The sequence below is a fragment of the Macrobrachium nipponense genome, chromosome 5, assembly GCF_015104395.2.
Source record: "Macrobrachium nipponense isolate FS-2020 chromosome 5, ASM1510439v2, whole genome shotgun sequence".
In the NCBI taxonomy this organism is placed as follows: Eukaryota; Metazoa; Arthropoda; class Malacostraca; order Decapoda; family Palaemonidae; genus Macrobrachium; species Macrobrachium nipponense.
This window is the reverse complement of record NC_061107.1, coordinates 144730877-144753602: the sequence shown is the minus strand read 5'-3', so window position 1 is coordinate 144753602 and position 22726 is coordinate 144730877. Positions and strand designations below refer to the sequence as shown.

The window sequence follows — 22726 nt, the reverse complement described above, 5'->3', positions numbered from 1 at the left end:
ATCGTATCGGCAGATACGATTCTGGGTACGGGAGCCGACACCAATCCTTAAATGTATATACTGTTCTTCTTTTTGGATATAGTCAAGAGTCTCTTCGAACAATGGAGGATTTGGCTCGCACGGGCGGCCGTCTATGTTGTTCAGTAAGAGAATTCTTGACATATCCAATTAGTTGAGTATAATTTTTTTTTGGAAATATGTATGTGTGCGTAGTGGTTTTGAGTTACGGTTGTTGTGACGAGTTCGGGATAACTCGTAACAATCCTTAGTTCTAACATATGGTTAGGATCAGGTGGTCGGGATTGGTTGTATGCTCCTTCATAAGGTGTATTGTCATATAAGTGGATCAGCACCCATTGACAAAGTCCTTTTAGGCTCTGCTGAGTAAGTGGGTAAGACCCCATCGGCAGACCCACAAGAACTCTTGGCCATAGATCACATATCTCGCTAAAGTTTCTTGAGGTGATGCAGACTACTGGGGCAAAAACACCCACGAACGTCTACCACCTATCAGGTAGGAACCAAGGTTTTATTTATACCTACAACATATGTTGTTTACCTGTCTATTCCATATAGTAGCTGTCTCTTACCCTCCACCGAAGGGTGCCAATCAGCTATGTATATATCTGACAGGTAAGTTGATTGTATGAAAATGATATTGTTATGATACAATAAAGTTTCATACATACTTACCTGGCAGATATATACAATTAAAGGCCCACCCAGCCTCCCCGCAGGAGACAGGTGGAAGAGAGAAAATATGATAGAAAAAGGGGGTGGGATGGTTTCCTAGTCCTGCCACCCAGGGCAGGCCGGTAGATCACCTGACCTACCTGTAGCGAGTGGCGCGAAATTTGAATTTCTGTCGGGGACGACGGAGTCTTAGCTATGTATATATCTGCCAGGTAAGTATGTATGAAACTTTATTGTATCATAACAATATCATTTTATTAAAAAATTCACCATAAATCTAAATATTGTTCTAGAGACTTCCAATTTGTTTCAAAATGAAGATAAATGATTGAATATTACTATACTGTAAGAGTTTTAGCTTACAATTGCAGTTTTCGACCATTTCGGATGAGTTAAATTTGACCGAATGTCGAATTTTTTTATATATTTTTTTATATGCAAATATTTCAAAAATGAGAAAAGCTACAACCTTCAATTATTTTATTGTTGTATTCTACATGAAATTGCGCACATTTTCATATATAAAACTATGAAATGCCTAATGTGAAATGGAGCAAATATAACGAGAATGCGACGTACTCATTTCGGAGATTTGTGGCGGAGAATCCGCACACAGAGGGAAGGAAAGTTTTTTTTAAATTACCATAAATCTAAATATTGTGCTAGAGACTTCGAGTTTGTTTCAAAATGAAGATAAATGACTTAATATTACTAGACTGTAAGAGTTTTAGCTTACAATTATGTTTTTTGACTATTTCGGTAGAGTCAAAGTTGACCGAACGTGGTTTTTTTTCTATTTATCGTGATTTATATGCAAATGTTTTGTAAATGAGAAAAGCTACAACCTTCAATTATTTTTTGCTGTATTCTACATGAAATTGCACACATTTTCATATATAAAACTTTATGTAACGGCTAATTTAAAATGGTGCAAACATTACAATGAACACACACAAAAATTTTGATTTTTTTCAGAAGAGTTACCGTGCGGACATAAGGAAAGTTTTTTTTTTTTCATAAATTACCATATATCGAAATATTGTGCTAGAGACTTCCAATTTGTTGCAAAATGAAGGTAAATGATTGAATATTACTAGAATATAAGAGTTTTAGCTTACAATTGCGTTTTTCGACCGTTTTGGTAGAGTCAGAGTTGACTGAAGGTTGAAATTTTGGCACTTATCGTTATTCATATGAAAATATTTCAAAACTGATAAAAGCTACAATACCATTTTTAATTATACTTACCCAGTAATTATGTAATTGGAGCCCACCCTCCATCCCCTAGCATGTTTGATATTGACAGGCATAAAACAGACAGCTCTTTAAGTTGTTCCTCTCTTTCTGTGAAAGTGGGGTGGGCAGTTACCTAGCCAAAACAAAACAAGAAAATTAGCGTGACCCATGAATTTCGGGGATTTTAACTGCCAGGTGAGTGAAACTCCTAGCTGTATATAATTGCTGGGTAAGTATAATTAAACCTTTATATATTTTATTATAAAAATGTCATTTTGTCGTTAGTGCACAACATGAATTATATATTAATACTTTTAATTGCAGGTTATTTGGAGGAGAATGGGTTTAAAAAATCATCTCAAACTCTACTCAAGGAAGTCCCTGAGTTGGCTGAATTTTCCAAGTTACGAAAACAAGGAAAGAAGATTAATACTCTTGTTGGTAATAACTCTTTAGAAGAAATTCTTATGGATTTTTCAGCAACCAAAGATCATGGTAAGAGTTGTTAGGAATCGAGTTTTTATTGTTTCTTCTGTATGGAAAATAAGGTAATTGAATTTTTGTACATTAAAACCCAATGCTTTATTACTATTGCTGTTACTCTTCTTGTTGCTGTCACATTTCTCAAGTGAAAGTTATTGGTGGACAAAGATTATGGAGTGAGTTGGAGATGCCAGTCCACTTTTTCTAGCTCCCTATCAGATCATGAATAACCCTGAGTAACCTTTAGGGTCAAATTGCTTTGGCAAGTTTCCTGAATTTTATACATCCTTCCATTCGCCCAACTGAGTGGTTTAGTTTTCTGGTTAAAGCATCTCTTAAAACTTTGACTAATATGCATTTCTAGTTACTATGTCCACAAACAACCTTTGAACATTGCAGTAAGCTATCTTTACCTCAACTTATGTCTTGCTTTTCTTAACACTAAAGACAAACATTCATAAGATTTAAGCCAATTTGCAAGCTTCTTAATCTGACTTATTAAACTAGTAAGGGCTAACACACTATACAGTGGTACCTCGAGATACGAAATTAATCCGTTCTGAGGCGGCCTTCGTATCATGAGTTTTTCGTCTCTTGAACCCCCAGTAAATTATATTTCCAGGCCTACAACACATGTTCTAGGGTTACGACGCCGATCCGACGGAAGAAATATGACTCCAAAAAGGCAAAATACTGTACATTCTTGAGTAATATTCAACTGCATGTAATGTTCAACCCCATTTTTCTTGCTTATATTAGGACTAGCATATGTCCCTTAGCAATAAGCCTAGCCTATGTTAGCGGTTGCTACTGTAGCCTAGTCTATGATTCTGACATCTAAACCTAAGAAGCTAAAAGCTTAGAATATGCCAATAAAATGTATAAATAATCAGTATGTACTCATTTTAAATAATTATTAGTTAATCATTAACTATAATACACAAACAAACAAAAAAAACCTTCCAATCATTTGTTTACATTCAGCTCTTACGAGTCCCGAATGAACACCAAGCAATCACTTTTTCTAGGACACAGTAAGCCATAAATTTTCATTAGTATCTCTCTTCAACTAATGAAACTAACAGTATAATAACCATTTATTTCTATTCTTTATTCTATCTTTACCTAATGGAGATACCGAGTTACTGACAGCTATAATGAAATAGTATACGTAACGTAATATTAAAACAGAAGAAGAATTCTAAAAAATACGTATTTGATGGCTTCGATGATAGCAGTCTGATTTATTTTATATTTTATGATATCTAATTCACAATTTTTTTATTAAATGTATTGCATGTACTCATTTCAAATAATTATTAAGTAACCATTAACTATAATAAACAAAACAAAAAAAGCTTCCAAACTTCTGTTTACATCCAGCACTTACGAGTATCGAACGATCGCCAAGCAATCACTTTTCCTAGTACATAGTAAGCCATAAATTTTCATTATCTCTCTTCAACTTCTGAAACTACCAAACAGTATAATAACCATTCATTTCTATTCTTTATTCTATCTTTACCTAATTTTTTTTTTTATTAAATGTATTGCATGAATAAGTTTTTCAATTTACAGCATCCTTTTACCAATAGAATACTTACAGCACAAGGGGTAGATGCTGACCAATAGGAGAGCAGGATCTTATGGGGTGACTAAAAATTGTTCTCGGTGGTCCTGGCGAATCTCGGGACTTTACAGCAACAACCTTTCGTAACTTGAGCAATTTTCGTATGTAGAGCCGTAAAATTTTTCGTATTTGCTTTCGCATCTCGAGTTTTTCGTAAGTTGAGCCTTTTGTATGTCGAGGTACCACTGTACTTGAATTAGAGCAGTTCTGTATCCCTAAGTGGGTTAATGACATTAGGTGACATCTTACTACGTAGTTGGAAAGTTGCCAGTGTATAAGGCCAAGTTTGTTCCTACATGATATACAAACCCTCAGTCCTTTACATAAGGAATTACTTTCGGTGTAGGTTGGAATACGGCCATTAAATTCTTCAACAAGGTGATTAGTCAGTAACTACCATCTGATAGGTGGGTAGGCCCGCCTGCCCGGATGTAAACATTCCACTTTGCTTTCGGCTGTCTTCCGATGAAGACGTTTTGTTGTTAGCTCTTGCTGACTAGCCGTTAATTACAATTTTCCTGTTGGGATCATAATTTGTTATTGTTCCGATACGTAATACAAACCATCGGTCCTTTAACAATAGGAAGGTAACTAGCGGCAGCTGGAACACTAGTAGGCTTCGAACAAGGAAGTTCGGTAGTTAACTGCTTGTCCGACAGTGCGCGTGCCGCGCGACTAGTAGGTGAAGAATCACTTTTGCTTTCGGCCGTGTTGGTGGAGGACGTGTTCGTCATCGCTCTCTGCCCGCTCATCGTCATATGCTTTGGTTGTTCTGTCAGTATAGTGAAAGTTTATTGTAAGTACGTGACTTTCTTATTACTTTCATTTATTATGGAATCTCGTGAAATGGAGCTGTCCCCTCGCCCCCCATCAGCCGCAGAGTTTGCCCTGGTCTGGAGGGCCGTAAGTGCGGGGTCTTTCGCTCCCTTCCCGAGGTCGATCCTCATGTGTATTGTGCTCGGTGCCGGGGGCGTGAATGCTTTCAGGCCAAGCCCTGTAATGTACGCATAAATTGGTCGGAGGTGGAGTGGGTGCTGTACGAGGGTAGGAGGAAGAAGCGTAAGCCTGCCAAGGAGTCGTCGGAAAGCTCTCCAGCGACTCCTTTGGTTACAGACACATCGTCTTCCTTCCTGCCCCCGGCTCAGCTCCCACGTATGGCGCCTTTCCCTTCGGGGCGGGTTTCTCGGTCCTTTTCTTCGCCCGATCTGTCGAGCGTAGAGGAGGGGGCGAGATACCCCGACGTTCAATTGTGTTCAGGGTCTTCCGTTCGCTCGGGGTGGCCCCCCCCCCCCCCACGCGCGAGGGGGAACCCCTCCTAATAACCCAACTGTTGCTTCCTCAGGTGCTCCTGTTGCGGGCAACGACCTCGGCCAGGTGTGGGTGTCGCTGGGTCTCCAGGGCATGCCGAGCGTCCAGGGGCTGCTCCATCATCCAAGGCGGTTGCAGTCCGGGTACGGGACCCATGGAGCTGGGACCCACTACCACCCAGGGTACGCTGCCCCTCCTCACCTGGTCTACACTCCGCACGTGGTGACAGTGACTCCTACGGCCGCTGTGCAGACTGCATATGAGGAACCTACGGTTCTTCCTCAGGACGAACTGGAACAGAAAGAAGTTTCCGGACTCCTTTATGTTCCGTATCACACAAGAATAAAGGAGGATCTGCAATGGTGGAAGTTAAAGAGACAGACTTGTAGAGGGAAGATCTCTCCTCCCACTGAGCCCCAACCTAGTGTTCTATTCACACGCATCAGATCAAAGTTGGGGAGCGATTATGGGGGAAAAGGAAGTATCAGGCATTTGGAATGCACAACAAAAACAGTGGCATATAAATCAGAAGGAACTGACTGCCATCCACTGGGGATTGTTGAAGTTTGTGGATGAAGTTCACAACAAAGTAGTGGCAATACATTCGCACCGTACGACAGCGCTCTCGCACATAAGGAAACAAGGAGGGGCACACTCGTTTTCTCTTTGTGAGATGGCAAGAAGCCTGCTTTTATGGGCAAATTGGAATCATACCACATAATAACTAGGTTCGTTCAGGGAAAGGAAAATTCAATTGTACTTGCGGATGAAGCCAACTGGAGGCCAGTACAGTAGTACCTCGAGATACGAAAGGCCTCAACTTACGAAAATCCAAGTTACGAAAAGCCAATGCGAAAAATTTTGGTTTTACTGCTCTACATACGAAAAGTTTTCAAGATACGAAAGGTTTCTGAAAGTCCGAGATTCGCCCGATGAACAATTTTGAAACTCGCGCCGCACGCCGCCATCTTAGTGCTAGTAGACTCGCCACCATCCTCTGCTCTCCATTGGATTCCTGATGCTAGCCAAGCCATGAGATCCTTCTCTCTGATTGGACAGCATCCCTCCCATCATGCATCTTCTATACGTACGCGCTGGCGTCCCTTAGCTCGGCCACTCCGCACCCGAAACTTTACTGTACGCAATCGGCATTCGTTCGCTCCAACGATTTCGTTTAGTAACGTAAATTCGTTAGTGATTTCGTTGCAGTACATATTATCGTGTTGTGCGAAGACTGTATTATTACGTATTTGTGTAACTTTACGTAAATTAACGTAGTCATGGGTCCCAAGAAAGTTGAAATTCACGGAAAGAAGCGCATGCTGTCTCTGGAGACAAAGATGGAGATCATAAAGAAGTACGAAGCTAGTATGCGATTGAGTGTGATCGCAAAGGAATACGGCTGTAATCCGTCGACAATAGGCACCATCCTTAAACAGAAGGATGCCATCAAAGCAACTACACTATCGAAGGGCATCCACTATTTTGTCCAACAAGAGGAGCCATGTTGCACGACGAGATGGAAGGCGGCTGCTCCTCATCTGGATAAAAGACAAAGAAATCGCTGGCGATACAGTAACGGAGACAGCAATTGGTCACAAGGCCAGTGCTATTTTCGGGGATTTGATTGCGCAGGCGGAAGAGACGGGAGGGAAGGGGAGGGACTTCAACGCCAACCCAGAGTTCAAGGCTTCGCATGGCTGGTTCGAGAAATTTTATTTCGTAAACGGACTGGCATCCATTCGGTGGTGCGTCATGGGGAGGCTGCCAGCTCGGACACGAAAGCGGGCCGAAGCCTTTAAAAAGACGTTCGACGAGATGATGACCAAGGAAGGCTACAGTTCTCAGCAAGTCTTCAACTGTGATGAGACTGGCCTTTTTTTGGAAAAAAATGCTTGTCGACATACATCACCGAGGAAGAGAAGAAGCTACCCGGGCATAAGCCTATGAAAGACAGGCTTACGCTCGCACTTTGTTCGAACGCCAGTGGGGATTGCAAGGTGAAGCCCCTACTGGTGTATCACTCCGAGACTCCTCGAGCCTTCAAGGCCCACAAGTGTTGAAGGAGAAGCTTCCAGTGATGTGAGGGGCTAATGCAAAAGCCTGGGTAACGAGGCTTTTGTTCACGGAGTGGGTAAATCTGTGTTTCGGCCCGTCGGACTGTCGAAGAGGTTTTTTGGAAGAGAAGCGCCTCCCCTGAAATGTCTGCTGGTGTTGGACAATGCCCCTCCCCACCCTCCTGGCCTCGAGGAAGATATCCTAGCGTAGTATTCCTTCGTTCAGATTCTTTTTCTTCCGCCCAACACCACCCCTCTCCTCCACCAGCCCATGGACCAGCAAGTGATAGCGAACTTTAAGAAGCTGTACACGAAACATCTTTTTCAAGAGATGTTTCGACATCACCGATACCACAAACCTCACCTTGCGTCAATTTGGAAGGAGCATTTCGACATCGTCATTTGCATCCGACTCATTGACCTAGCTTGGCAGGAGGTTTCGAGGACGAACTTGAAATTCCTTGTGAGGAAAACTCTGGCCTGATGCCGTATCCGCCAGAAGACTTTGAGGGAATTCGACGTGGCGAAGCTGGGTACTGCAGAGTCAGAAACAGTTTGATGATCCGAAAACTGTTTTGGAACCAGATCTTGATGAGATCGTTGTACTCGGCAAGTCCATGGGGCTGGTCGTCGACGAGGACGACATCAACGACCTTCTCGAGGAGCACCAAGAGGAGCTTACGACGGATGACCTGAAGGAGTTGGAGGCCATGCAACTTAACATCGTTCAAGAGGAGTTCTCTAGCAGTAGCGAGGAAGAGGAGGAGGCCTATGACAACGGCAGAAATTAAGGATATCTAGGCGCTTTTCATAAAGTGCAATTGTTTATCGAAAAAGACACCCCGAAAAGGCTCACACAGGTCGTATGCTTGCGCAGTTCGATGTCGTTTGCTTGAGTCGTTTCAGGAACATTGTGAAAAGTAGGCAGAAGCAATCTTCCTTGGATCGTTATTTTTTAAAGAGGCCTTCAGCATTAGCAGGAGTAAGCAAAAAGGAAGAACCAAGTGATAAAAAACAGAAAGTTGAAAGCAAAAAAGGAAAAACCAAGTGATGAAAAACAGAACGTTGAAAGCGGTGATGAAGTTGAAACTTCTGTTAAAAAAAAAAAAAAAAAAAAAAAAAAAAAAAAAAAAAAAAAAAAAAAAAAAAAAAAAAAAAAAAAAAAAAAAAAAAAAAAAAAAAAAAAAAAAAAAAAAAAAAAAAAAAAAAAAAAAAAAAAAAAAAGCCTACGTAAAAGTAAAAAAAAAAGTTAAAAATAATTTTTTTTTTTTAAATGTTATGTAATTTCTAGATTTTTGTAAGTTAAGTGTTACAGTTTTGTTAAGGTGTTTTGTAAATTTTAGTTTTACGGTTTTCCTTAAATTTTTTGTGTTTTCATAAAGTTAAGTGTACCTACGGACGTATGTTATCTGCCGTTTGTCCTCCTCCTCCTCTGCCGCCACTATCGGAGATAGCCTCACTCGAAAGGTAAGCTTCCACATTTTACGTTACAGTAATAATATTCTTGTACACTAAATATACACTTTATTTACAGGTTTTCGATTTTATTCTTAATTTAGGTATTGAATGGTCCAAATTGTTGTAGTATTCCATTGTTTATAGGTCAATTTAGCTTTATTATGAAATTTAATGTGGTATTTTTTGGAGGCTTGGAACGGATTAGCCATTTTACATGTAAAATGTGTTCCAAAGATACGAAAAAAACTCATTATACGAAGGCCGCCTCGGAACGGATTAATTTCGTATCTCGAGGTACCACTGTACTTCACACGGAATGGATGATGAACCCAGTGCCATGCCTCGATTGTGGAAACTGGGAAAACCCAGTGATAGACTGTTTGCCACAGCAAGAAACCATCGTCACCTCCTTTACTGTTCACCAGCCCCAGACCCCAGACCTGAAAGCATTGGCAACGAATGCGATGCTAGTGAACTGGTTGAACAAGGACTTGTACGCCTTTCTTCCATTCAAGATGGTGAGAGAAGTCATCAACAAATTCGGAACACATCACAACGTTTCAATGACTCATTGCTCCATTCTGGCCAGGCGCAGGAATGGTTCCCAGATCTGTTAGACCACTGGTGGATTGGCCAAGGTTAATTCCTCAGAGAACAGATCTACTCAGACAACCCTACTTCAGAAGGTTCCATCAAGGACTGTCCACTCTGTCCCTAACTGCTTACAGATGTCCGACAAACTCTTACGACTGAAGGGGGAAGGGTTTTCAAGACAAGTAACGGCGAGAGCTATCGCTTAGTGCAGAAGGGAATCCTCAAGTAAAGTCTACCAGGCAAAGTGGACTGTGTTTTTAGAACCTGGTGTAAAGAACATAATGTTTCGTCTTCTAAGACAACTATAACAGAAATAGCAGATTTTCTATTATATCTGAGAATAAATTGGAATCTGTCTACTGCGACTGTCAAGGGTTATAAGGCAATGGTGGGGTGGGGTCGTTTTCAATCACAGAGGATTGGAAGTTTCAATGAGTAGAGATCTTGCAGATCTCATTAAATCCTTTGTTATAGAAAAACCCAAAGGTTCGAAGACATTATCTTGGAACCTGGATGTAGTTCTTAAGTGGCTGCTGAAACTTCCAAAAGTGTGAGCGTTGCAAAGAGCATGTGAGTGATTTGACGAGAAAGAAAAAAAAACTTTCCTAGAAAAAAAAAGACTTTTCCCTTTTTACAGTAGCCCTGTCTACAACTAAAAGGGTGAGTGAAATAAAATGCTGTGGACAAGAGAATAGGATTGCACAGGAAAATGCGGTTTACGCATTAACCATTGGGGTTTTTTTTTTTTTTTTTAGCAAAAAACAAAAAAAACGAGATTCTGTCCAAACTGTGGCCTCGTTCCTTCAGTATCAAAAACCTCACGGACTTAGTAGGACCAGAAGAAGAAGAGAGGTTACTTTGCCTGGTCAGAGCTCTGAATTGTTATTTACAAAGGGCAGAAAATTAGGGGCCCGTCTGATCTTTCATGGTGTTCGGTAAGGAATCCTGTGCGCCTGATGTCTAAAATTGCCCTGGTGTTCATCTTACGTAGTGTAATTGTAGATGGTCATTCACAAGTGAAAGAAATTGATCTTAATAAACTTAAAGTAAAAGCTCACAAGGTGAGAGCAGTGGCAACATCCCTCTCATTTAAACACGATCTCTCTTTGGACTCGATTATACAAGCAACATATTGGAAATGTAAATCAGTGTTTACCTCACATTACTTGTGTGATATTGAGACAATCTATGAAACTAGCAGTACCCTGGGTCCGTATTTAGCGGCTGGCACAGCATTGGGTAATGGTGTGTAGCAAGTCATACTTTCTTAGCCCATCTCTTCGCCTTGAATAAGGTTGTTGAGTTTTTAGGGAAGCCTGGAGGTACTATGGATGTACTAGGAGTACCCTTCAGTTCAAGTGTATAGTTGGTATGAATATTGGTTATGGTTGAAGGTGATAGTTTTACTCTGGTAACATGGTGTTATATGGTACTGCAGCCATGGCAGGGGCATCCTTTGGTTGACCATGCTAGCCATGGACATTTCTTAGCTGCATGGGTCCCACATTTTAGAGGATAAGTCATGACTATATCGCCACATCCCTATGAGTTAAGACGAGTAACTTCCAGAGGCAGTATTCAATTGTTCAGCTCTTAACAGGTAAGGAACCAACATGCATTTGCATGAATGCTAGCACTAAGTACATATTTTATATTTATTAGATTTTAAAAGATATGTGCTTATCCATGGATCCCACCTCCTACAATGTGGGATTCAGCTATGTAACTACTTGGTAAGTTGCATACATAAAAATGACATTTTTATGATAAAATAAGATTTTATGTGTACTTACCAAGTAGTTACATGATCAAAGCCCACCCTCCTCCCCTCACATGGATAATAGGGCATAAACTACTGATTTTTGTACGGTGTTGGTTCCTCACTCCCCCGATAGTGGGCGGGGGGTATCACCTGACCAAAACAAACTAGCGCTACTGCGAATTTAAAAAATTCTAGCTGCCAGCGGTTTTAGAAACTATAGCTAGTAACTACTCGGTAAGTATACATAAAATCTTATTTCATCATTTGCTATTCCTACCTTGGTTATTAAAACAATAATTTTAAGAAAATTTTTATTTTCCTTTCATAAAAAATTTTTGGTTTACCAAGCTTGTATGGCCAATTCTCTGCTACTATTTCACCGGCCGACACAGGTCGAACCCAGAAAAGGGATTTTGCCAAAGGAAAAATCTATTTCGGGGGGAAGACCTGTGTTGCCCGGTGAACCCATCCCTCTCTTTTCCTTTTTCCCCATCCTTTAGCTGGCCCAAGCTTGGGTGCATATTTCAGGAATGAAGAATTCTGGTAGAGGTAGTAGTAGTAGCGAGCGGAAGGTACACGTAACGGCACCTCTCTAGAGAGGGATTTTGAGAGGAGACTTCTAATTGGCAAAGTATCTGTGGTAGTGGCTTCCACTCGCCCCTGTGCTATACCGACACCCTATGAGGGTGAGCAAGCTGGGGGTAGTAACTCCAGCATTCCATATGGCTTTTTTCTCTGGTATATTTAGCATTAATTTATACCTAGAAATGAGTGCTATAGGAACATTTCACCGGCCGACACAGGTCTTCCCCCAGAAATAGATTTTTCCTTTGTCAAAATCCCTTTTTTATGTAATTTCTGAGGGACTCCAGGAAGTTGGCTACTTCAACTATTAAAGGATATAGGGCTATGCTTGCATCAGTCTTTAAGCATAGAGGCCTGTACATCTTGTCAAATCAGGACATCAGCAACCTGATCAGATCCTTTAGCTCCTCCAAAATATTCAAACCCGATGAAGTGGAATGGAATTTGGATGTAGTTTTAGAGTGGCTCCCTGGTCCCCAATTCGAACTGTTGAATTCTGCAACCTTAAGAGATGTAACTAGGAAAACACTATTCCTAGTCACCTTAGCCACAGTGGGAAGAGTAAGCCAGTTGCAGGGAATGAGTAAGGAAGTAGGTTTTCGCCCATGGCAATACAATTTGCTCATATGTAACTGAGTTCCTTGCTAAGAACGAGGATCCTTCAAATCCTTGGCCCCGTTCTTTCAGGATAAAGAACTTAACGGACATAGTGGGGCGGAAGGTATGTTGTGTCTGGTCAGAGCCATCAGACACTACCTGATTAGGACAGAAACTTTTAAGAGGAGAATTGAACCGACTCTGGTGTTCGGTAAAAGACCCGTCTCGTCCTCTTTCAAAGAATGCAATGTCGTTCTTGAGGAGCTTGATTCGAGAAGTTCATGCCCAAACTCAAGAACAAACTCTTTGTGTGCTGAAAGTGAAGACACACGAGATTCGTGCAGTAGCAACGTCTGGCTTTCAGACAAAATATGTCTAACCTCCATAATGCAAACAACATTCTTGAGGTCAAAATTGGTGTTTGCATCGCACTATTTTAAGGAGGTAGAAACTACTTTTGAAAACTGTTTTAGACTGGGACAGTTGTCAGTAGCGGGAATAGTGTTGGGAGAGGAAGCATAGGGGGACCCAGTTTCTTCCTTCTATATCCTTGCTTGGATTTAAGGTGGCTGAGTTTTTTGGGAAGCCCCGGGGTACATGTACCCGAAGTACCCGCCAGTTTTATGTATGGTTAAGGGTATCGTATGGTTTTTAGTGTAGGTGATGGTGTTAGGTTGTTTTATCTAGTCTTCACCCCAGGGCAAGGGTAAAATTTTTGAATTTTTGTCAATCATCGATGTACTTCCATGGTTGCAAAATACCACCATTAGTAGGGACGGCCCTGGCCATTACTGCCATGTCTCCTACATGTGATGAGAGTGCCAACCAGAGGCAGTATCACCAGCAGCTGCCCTCTCAAAACAAGGTAAAGTTGCTGCAAAACATTATATATATATATATTGTGAGCACATGATTATGTTTTGTTTTTATGAAAAGCTGTTCATTATACCGACCTTTCGGGTAGTGGATTCAGCTAATGTAATTGTTTGGTAAGTCACTTATATGAAAATGATATTTTTATAATAAAATACACTTACCAAACAATTACATAATCAGAGCCCTCCCTCCTCCCCACAGATGGACGTTGAGGCTCAATGAATTGACAATAGTTAGCAGTACCGGGTATTCCCGAAAGTAGGCGTGGCCTGTATCACCTACACAAACGATGGTAGCGCTGCCGCCAGGAAATTTGAATTTTCGATTGCCAGGTAAGAAAGCTTATAGCTAATAATTATTTGGTGAGCATATGTGAAACCTTAATTTATTGTAAAATTATCATTTTCGCCTTTTTAAGACATGTATTCATCCGAAATTTACTCTTTGGAAATGACCAAGGAACTTTGGAGGTTTGTCCTTTGTTTCTTCTGGTATTTCTTCTTCTCCTTTGTCCTTTCTCTAGCTATCAGACGAAGATAGAGGAGGGAACATGTGGTGTTGGTGTTTGAGGGATCTCCTCTCATTTCGGAGGGCAGTACCCTTCGATGCTAGGGGAGTATCCTTATTACTTTAAATCATATTTTCTTTCTTTTATAGGCTAACAGTGGTGATAGTTGATTACAGAATTACATGGTTTGATATCTCTTCATATTGACTATCCTAACCTTGGAATGTACCTATGACTTGTAGCATGCTGTGATATTAGTCCTCGAGTGTGTGCACTGTTCCCCTGCTGGAAATCATATTCATTTGCTGCTACTATCCTGGAGTTTTGCCACTGGACAAAGCCTTTGCTGCTGCCCTGTGATTATTAACTCTATTCCTACTGGTAAATGTACAGTAGTAACGCAGGATATGAAATTAATCCATTCCGAAGTGGCCTTCGTAACCTGATTATTTCGTATCTCGAACTGTGTTTTACATGTACATTGCCTAATTTGTTCCAAGCCCTACAATAACACCAAAGTAAACTTTATAATAAAGCCAAATTGACCAATAAACAATGAAATACAACAATTTGGACCATTCAGTATCTAACATAACCTATACTGTACCTGTATATGAAGTGTATTAGTGTACATGGTACAAGAAATACTGTATGTATATATGCAGTAAAATGTGGAACCTTACCTTTTGAGTGAGGCGATCTCCAAAAGTGGCGACAGAGGAGGTGGACAAATGGCAGAAAACATGAACCCTTAACTTTATGAAACACATTAAAAAATGGCAGAAAACAACTATCCAACAAAGATTGCTTCTGCCTGCTTTTCACAATGTTCCTTAAACGACTCGGTTAAACGTCATCAAACAGCACAAGCATACGACCTGTGTAAGCCTTTTCCGCGTGTCTCTTTTCTACAAATGATTGCACTTTATGAAAAGCAGCTAGAGCATCCATAATTTCTGCCATTGTCATAGGGTCCTCCTCCTCCTCGCCGCTGCTAGAGAACTCTTCTTGAATTACATTATGTTGCATGGCCTCCAACTCCTTCAGGTCATCCGTCGTAAGCTCCTCTTGGTGCTCCTCAAGGAGGTCATTGATGTCATTGATGGCAACCAGCCCCATGGACTTGCCGAGTGCAACCATCTTGTCAAGATCTGGTTGCGAAGCAGTTTCAGGATCGTCAACTGTTTCTGAATATGCATCAGCTTCGCCCACGTTGAATCCCTTAAAGTCCCGGGCAGATACGGCATCAGGCCAGAGTTTCCTCCATGAAGAATTGAAGGTTCGCCTCGAAACCTCCTGCCGAGCTTGATCGATTAGTTGGATGCATATGACGATATCGAAATGCTCCTTCTAAAAATTCACGCAAGGTGAGGTTTGTGGTATCGGGGATGTCGAAACATCTCTTGAAAAGATGTTTCGTATACAGTTTCTTGAAGTCCGATATCACTTGCTGGTCCATGGGCTGGAGGAGAGGGGTGGTGTTAGGCGGAAGATGAACCTTGATAAAAAGAATACTCCGCTAGGATATCTTCTGGCAGGCCAGGGTGAGCAGGGGGCATTGTCCAACAACAGCAGACATTTCAGAGGGAGGCGCTTCTCTTCCAAGAATTTCTTCACTGTCGGGCCGAAACACAGATTTACCCACTCGGTTAACAAAAGTCCCGTTACCCAGGCTTTCGCATTAGCCCTCCACATCACCGAAAACTTCTCCTTTAGCCCTTTGTGGGCCTTGAAGGTTAGAGGAGTCTCAGAATGATACACAACTGGCGTTGGAACAAAGTGCGAGTGTAAGCCTGACTTTTATAGCTTATGCCGGGGGTGTAGCTTCTTCTCTTCCTCCGTGATGTATGTCCGACGAGGCATTTTTTTTTCCAAAAAAAAAAAAAAAAGGCCAGTGTCGTTGCAGTTGAAGACTTGCTGAGAACTGTAGCCTTCCTTGATCGTCATCTCATCAAACGTCTTAATAAAGGCTTTGGTCGTTTTCGTGTCCAAGCTGGCAGCCTCCCCATGCCGCACCACCGAATGGATGCCAGTCTTTTACGGAATTTATTCAAACGACCCCGAGAAGTCTTGAAGTCTGGGGTTGGCCATTGATGTCCTTTCTCTGTCGTCTTCGCCATGGGCAATCAGATCACCGAAAATAGCGCTGGCCTTCTGGCAGAGTGACGTCTCGGTTATCGTCTCGCCAGCGATTTCTTTGTTTTTAATCCATACAAGAAGCAGCCTCTCCATCTCATCATGCACGTGGCTCCTCTTTTTGGACAAAATAGTCACGCCCTTAGAAGGTGTAGGTGCTTTGATGGCTTCCTTCTGTTTAAGGATGGTGCCTATCGTCACACTCAACCGCATGCCAGCTTCATACTTCTTAATTCTTAATTCCGTGTGCGTACGATAATGCTGATGCGATGAAGTGGTCGAAGGATGCCTTTATGTAGAGGGATGATGGGATAGATGCTGACCAATAGGAGAGCAGGATTTCTATGGCTGGGACTAGCATCAGGAACCAATGGGAGAGCGGGAGGATGGTGGCGAGTCTACTGAGTTAGTGGCGCGCGAGTTTCAAAATTGTTCTCGGCGGTCTGGGCGAATCTCAGACTTAACAGTACACCCTTTCGCAACCTGAATTATTTTCGTTTACAGAAGCAAAAAAATCTTCGTCTTTGCTTTCGTAACCTGGATTTTTCGTAAATAGAGACTTTCTTATGTCGAGGTTCCACTGTACCTCATTCTGTAGGAGAAATCTTGCAGAATTTGGAGAAGTTGAGGAGGACGAGAGCTCATCAAGTGTCATCATCTTCCTCTTCGGAATCATCATATTTTTCATCAACCTCCACCCCTTCAACTTCTAAGACTCCCTGCTGAAGAAGGAGAAGGTAGTCTCCCTCCTTAAGAAGTCGCGTTACGGGACTTTTAAGGGTTTGCATCCTCGAACTGAGGAGGCAGTTGGATCTTCCTCTGGGTCGCCCGTTCCTTTGGGAACAGGAACTGTCACACTGTCCCCAGAGCCTAGCGTGTCAAGAGCCATAAAAGCGCAAACTTCAGTTTGCACTTCTGCTGCTAGTCCTAGAGATTCTAGTTTTGTGTCGGGTGCTCGTTTGCAAGTTTCCCTGAGTGCACGTAAATCTACGGATTCGCGTGTATCCTGAGCCAGTGATGCTGAGTCCGCTCACCGTCACAACTCCTCAGAGTGGAAGAAAGGAGCTCAGGTGACTCACACCTTGCTGGTGATCGCTCTCACGGTGATTGCTTGGTACCCAGGGTAGACATGACGGTCTCGCGGGACTATGCACACAATGAGACCAGTCCCATTTAGTCCTCTTGAGAGGTTTCAGCCTCAACGAGGACTTGGACACGTCATAGTACGGTACCAGCCCTCTCCAGTCAGGTGCGCATACTCAACCCCTACCAGACGATGGTCATGTTTGGGTGACCGATCGGTCTTGGTGGTGACAATGTTTCTCCCGCTGTGCGAGAGATTTTAGGAAAGCTTTTCTCCAGATGATAATGCTTTCCTAGACTTGCGTTGTGGCCATCATCGCAGGTTGATGGCTGCTCATGACTCGCTTCTCCTGCCAGTTCTGCTTTCGAGGCAAGCGAGTGTCCAGTCTTCCTCACCTATTCCCTCTAGTACTTCCGATGGCTACATCAGGAGGGGCAAGATGAATAGGAAAGACCCTGCAGAGTGCTGTCCCTAGAATTCAGTGTCGGGGAACTATGTTCCTTGAAAGATCTTAAGGTCTCACTGGACATACGTCCACATTGTTGAGGAAGGATCTTATGTCAAATCTGAAGACTATGTTCTCTCTGGCTTATTCTGTCCTTTGGATGGATTTCAATTTGCAGTCCTCTGTGGGTTCTTGCAATTTGGGAGCCTCGAGTGTATATTCTGAATTATTCCCGCATTCCAGCCTTAAATGCTCACATTTATGACTGGTTTTTATGCCCGTTCCTGCTTGATTTCTTCAAAAGTCAAGGAGGGGCCCACCCTGATGATCGTTTGATGAAATTCGGGGGTCTTGCCGAGCGCTTAAATTCTTTGAAATTTCTAGAACTCTCTGAGTGTTTTGGTCTTCTACAATCTGCAAATGCTCGGGTGTGACGAAAATTCCTGGTAATTGTTACCACAATACCCGGGAATCTTGCTGAATGCTCTAATTCATTGGAATTTCTGGCATTTCCAGAGTGTTATGGTTTTCTATAGTTTCCAAACACTCAGATGAGACAGACATCCCCGGTAACTGTTATTACAAAGATTGGGAGTCTTGCCAAGCCATTAAATTAAATTCCTTGGAATTTCTAGAATTCACAGAGTGATTTGGTTTTCTGTGATTTCAAAACACCTGGGTAACAGTCAGTATTGATAAGTATTACAATAATTGGGAGTCTCGCCAAGTGCCTGGATCCCTTGATTTCGCTGGCGCTCGCTGAGTGCTAGGCTTCATCATATTGCTGAGTACCAGGGCGACAAGGCTGCCCGATTATTGTCTTACACGAGTCGGGTTTTCTTGCCAAGCATGGGAATTTGTACGAATTCTAGCATTCGCCGGGCACTCACTATCATGAGTGCTTGGATAGCGAGACGAGCTTTTACCAGTACAAATGAGTTTGGTTCTCAGTCTGGTTTGGAGTTATGCAGAGCTTGGAAGTGCATGCAACACCTTCTAGGTGAATACTCAAGTACTGGCCTCGTGTATCGTGTATTGGACCATAGGGTCCAAACACGTAGGACAGCAGACACAGAATCCCTCTTTATTCTTCTTCTTGGAGCTTTGGCCTCGAAGGAGAACAGTTAATTGGGAAGAAGTGATAGTTCTTCATTGACGATTACAACTCATAAATATATAGTGGTGATCTGCTCAGCTCACTCGACTGGGCTTGACCAGACAGCTCCGCCGAGCCGAGTGCTCGGCTCTAACGAATGAACTCTGCTCTTGATCGGTGTGGTTCCTTGCCATACCATAGCACCCTTCCTTCCCATGTTGCAGCGGATTTTCATGGGGATCATCATCTTTCGTCTTCATCATCTGACGCCTCCTAACCTCCCTCTTTGAAGGCTTCCACATCCTAAGAAGATGAAGGTAATTCTCCACCCCCCAAGAAGTCTTGCCTCGAGACTTCTAAAGGTCTGAATCTTGTCCCTGGGTAAGAAGCAACTGGCCGACTCTTTAGCTCACCTCCTTCTTCTGGACGTGAACCTGGATACTATTCCCAAAATATAGTGTTTCAGGAGCCCCAGGAGTTCGAACCCAGGTTTGTTATGCTGTCTCTGGTTCCAAGGGTGCTGCTCATGGAACTGGGGCTGCATCAGTTACTTGTGTATGGGTCTCTCCAAGTGTACAACCTCCAAGGAGGGTCATGCATCCACATTCAAAGATAAGTAATCTTCTCTACATCATGACAGTGGCGCAGGGCGAGAGAAGGGACTGAACTGCGTTGGTTGCTCGGACCTACCTGTGGCAGCCAGGATGGCTATTCTTCAGGTGCCAAGATCGATGTCGCTGTTCCTTGGGACAAGGCATCTGAAGGAGATAGGAGGAGGTCCTCTGTGTAGTCCTCTTCATGAGGTTTGATCACGGAGAAAATAGATGTGTAGCAAGATGTGGCAAATTCTTGCCAGCTTTTACTGCATGTAACCCCGGTCAACTTTTGCTCGCATTCGTTCAAACAAAATGGTTGTAGGAAATTAATGCTTCGTTTAACGAGTGAGAACATTGCAAGTTCAGAGAAGAACGGGTAAGAACAGTCAATCCTCCTCTTTTTTTTTTTTTCCCTCTACTTCCTGGTTACACTGAATTGAACAAGGAAATAAGAGGAAATATATGGAGTCTACTCCTCAGAGTTTGAACTTGAGACTATGTTTTTGGTTCAATCTTAGGATCTTCCTAATCATAGGTCAGTCTGTTCAGGATGGATAGCACCGAGAGGTTTGAATGCCTCTCCAGTGCTACTGTTTTGGAAATAACCAGTTCGGCTTGTTATCACCTTAGAATTCTCCCTTTGGGACAACTTCACCTTCGCTGTCTATATTAGAGAATGAAGGAGGTCTGCTTCCAGTCCTTATTCTTGTGAATAAAGAAGAATTAGGCTGGAGTGCAATTTAAGGGAACCTACAAATAAACTAGTATATTTCTCTTGTGACATGCTTCTGTTATCGGTTGCATTGTCCGAGTAGTAGGCGCATATCAGTAAGTTAATTCTTCTGGTATGTGACTGAGACAAATAGTACCTTCTCTTAGCTAACCTGAAACTCAGGGCAGCCTTTCAGGCCTCCAAGAGTTTCTGGTTGTGATTTTGAATACAACTAGTGGTATTGTTTGCCAACAACACAACACCATTTGCATTATTACTAAAGAAGAGGTTTTCTTCTCTCCCATTTTGGTTAAAATGCAGATGCTCGATGATTCTAGCCGAATGCATTCCATCATGGAATGCACTACCCGGCAACTCGGTATAAGGGGTCAAGCGAGTGGTACTCTTGGTACTGCTTTCTTTCCGAAATTCTTTTCGTTTTGGTATTGTTTCTCCCCTGTTGAGGATTAACTACCAATTTGAATCTCTCTGCCCAGCAATCACAGACTTAGGTCTCTGGTTGCCTTGGAATTCTCGCATAGGGCCCATGTCTCGTGCTTCACATTTGCCGTTGTGAGAATTTTCAGACAGAGATATTATCTCATTAGACTTGTTATCATCTTTCTGTTTACCCCAAGGTATAACATAAGTCTGTAGCCTAGTCTTCTGTTCCATCGCACCTGCCCCAATGGCCGCAGCGATGACACAGAATGATTTTCTTCAGACAATTTAAGTTTTGTCTTCTAATATACATTTCCTAATTCGTGAAGTGTTCAATTATTCTTTGTGGGCCCGAATTGTAAATGAATAACAGAAGACTTCACCTGTTCCCTGCCTGATTAGCTCTGCTTCCAAAGTAAGTAGAAAATTCCTCCCTGATCCAATCCACAAGAAGCGGTTCTTCAGGCAGTACAATCCCTGTGTTTTCATTACTGAAAGACACTCCGCCTTCATTGCAAGCTCTGACTTTCTCGCCGAGCAGCAATGAAATAGCGAAATAACTTTTTCAGTCTTCTACAAAACAACAGGGATTAAAGCTGTTTTCACTGGTTGGTGGCATCGACTGGATTATTTCTATGATCAGAATCCTTAGAGTTTACTTCTCTCTATTCAGCTGTGAGTATTGTTTCTCCATGGTTGAGATTCAACTACTGATGAGAAACTAATGTCTTGCCATCATAGTGACCTCTGTCTCTAGAAGGCATTTGACTCTTGTCTAATGTGCACATGCCTCGTGAGAATCGTCATCTCGTCTCTCAACATCATTGGTGAACAAGTTAGATGATTTGTATGCCTGTTTTCAGTATCACCCTTCAAAGGGTGGGTGTCATGTTGTGACTACGTCTCGGATGCGTGGCAACGCAATCAGTCTGCGTCAGTTGACGAGTCCAAATTCTTCATAATCTCCTGCTGTAGTGGACTTTGTATTGGTTGATCCAGATGAGTCATTACTTGTCCTATTGGTGTGTTGCTGTACCTATGAAGGATCAACACCCTTCATTGAGTGTCGATGCCTTTATCCACTTCAGACTGCCAATGCAGAAGTGTCTAATGACATTTCTATCTCTGAGTCTTACAAGATTGTGAGAGACTTCTCTGCAGTTGGATACGTCCAGTGGCTTGGTACATTTCATCACTCTGAAGAATATGTCAGACCAGAAGATAGATGAGGTCTCATTGCGACCATATTTATATCTTTCTTCCTTCGGGTGTGCCCACAGGTCCTTGGAACCTCTTTTGTTTGCTACCTGGCTCCTTCTAGAGGACAAGTTGCATCTCGCCTATGGTCGGGGTTCTAGAGGTAACAAGGATGCGAGAGTGACTGGCCTCTCCACCTTCCCCTCCTCGTCCTTCTACTCCTCTTCCCTCAGGTTGAGAATAGGACTCGAACTTATACTGTGGTTTTCCAGCCTACGCTGAAAACAAATTCCTCATGTTAAGGACCTCAGTTAGGAAATACAATTACTTTAAAACATTGTGATATTTCAGTAAGAGCATGAGAAACAAAGTTTTTCTAACAAATGTAATACTGGGAGGAAGGAAGTTCATTTTATTTTGTAACTGATTTATATCTATTTCAGTGCGAGAATGTCTAAAAAATCATCCAGCCACTTTTCGAAATGTTCCCAAAGGTGCATCTTTATATGAGCAAGTTAAAATTATTACTTCACTTGCTTCTAGTAAACGAAATAAAAACCAGGTAAGATTTATCATTCCATAGTAATACATCCATTTGTTGCATTGTTATTAATGATATATATATTTTTTTTTAATTCAGGTGAATTTATAATAAATATACAATAAGGTCTTATATCTTGTAAAAGATGGGTTTGAAGCTTTTTCAGGTTAATACGTTATTAAAGTTCTCAAAATTCTTATGAATTCATGATTCATTGTTGGTGCTTATACAGCCCTAAATTTGCAAATCTGTAACTAATTACAAAAGTTAGTAGTATAACACCCACAACAAAATAGATAGCTGCTAAAAGACACCTTTGCTTGATGCCATAAAATCATAAAAATGTTTTGTAATTGGGTCTTTTGTAATGTGTGGGGTAGGGTTCCATGACTGACATAGTCAGACATCACATAGATTCAAATCCAATATATACAGTGGTACTATGATTCAAATCCAATATATACAGTGGTACTATATGCTATATGTATAGGGTATTTACTTACAGTAAGGATATCCTCTTGTTTAGAGCATTCACTATTAATCGTCTTGATTATTGATTAGAACACCTAAAACAGTGCAAATGTTGTGCCAATGCATTGATAATAAACTTTTGATTAAGGAATGCATCATAAAAAAACTTATTTACAAACTCACAATATATGAAACCCTTACTGGTTATATATGTAGTACA

General features: G+C 41.9%; 1 protein-coding gene across 1 annotated transcript in view; it reads left to right on the top strand.

Moving 5' to 3' along the window:
* LOC135215961 (uncharacterized) overlaps positions 1–22726 on the top strand; it is a gene marked incomplete at its 3' end in the record, with an annotated part of 298909 nt that overhangs the window by 71559 nt on the left and 204624 nt on the right. The window contains exons 2-3 of the mRNA XM_064250917.1: positions 2254–2424; positions 21938–22056. Coding sequence (XP_064106987.1) covers positions 2254–2424; positions 21938–22056 — 290 coding nt within the window. The remainder of the gene's footprint in view (positions 1–2253; positions 2425–21937; positions 22057–22726) is intronic.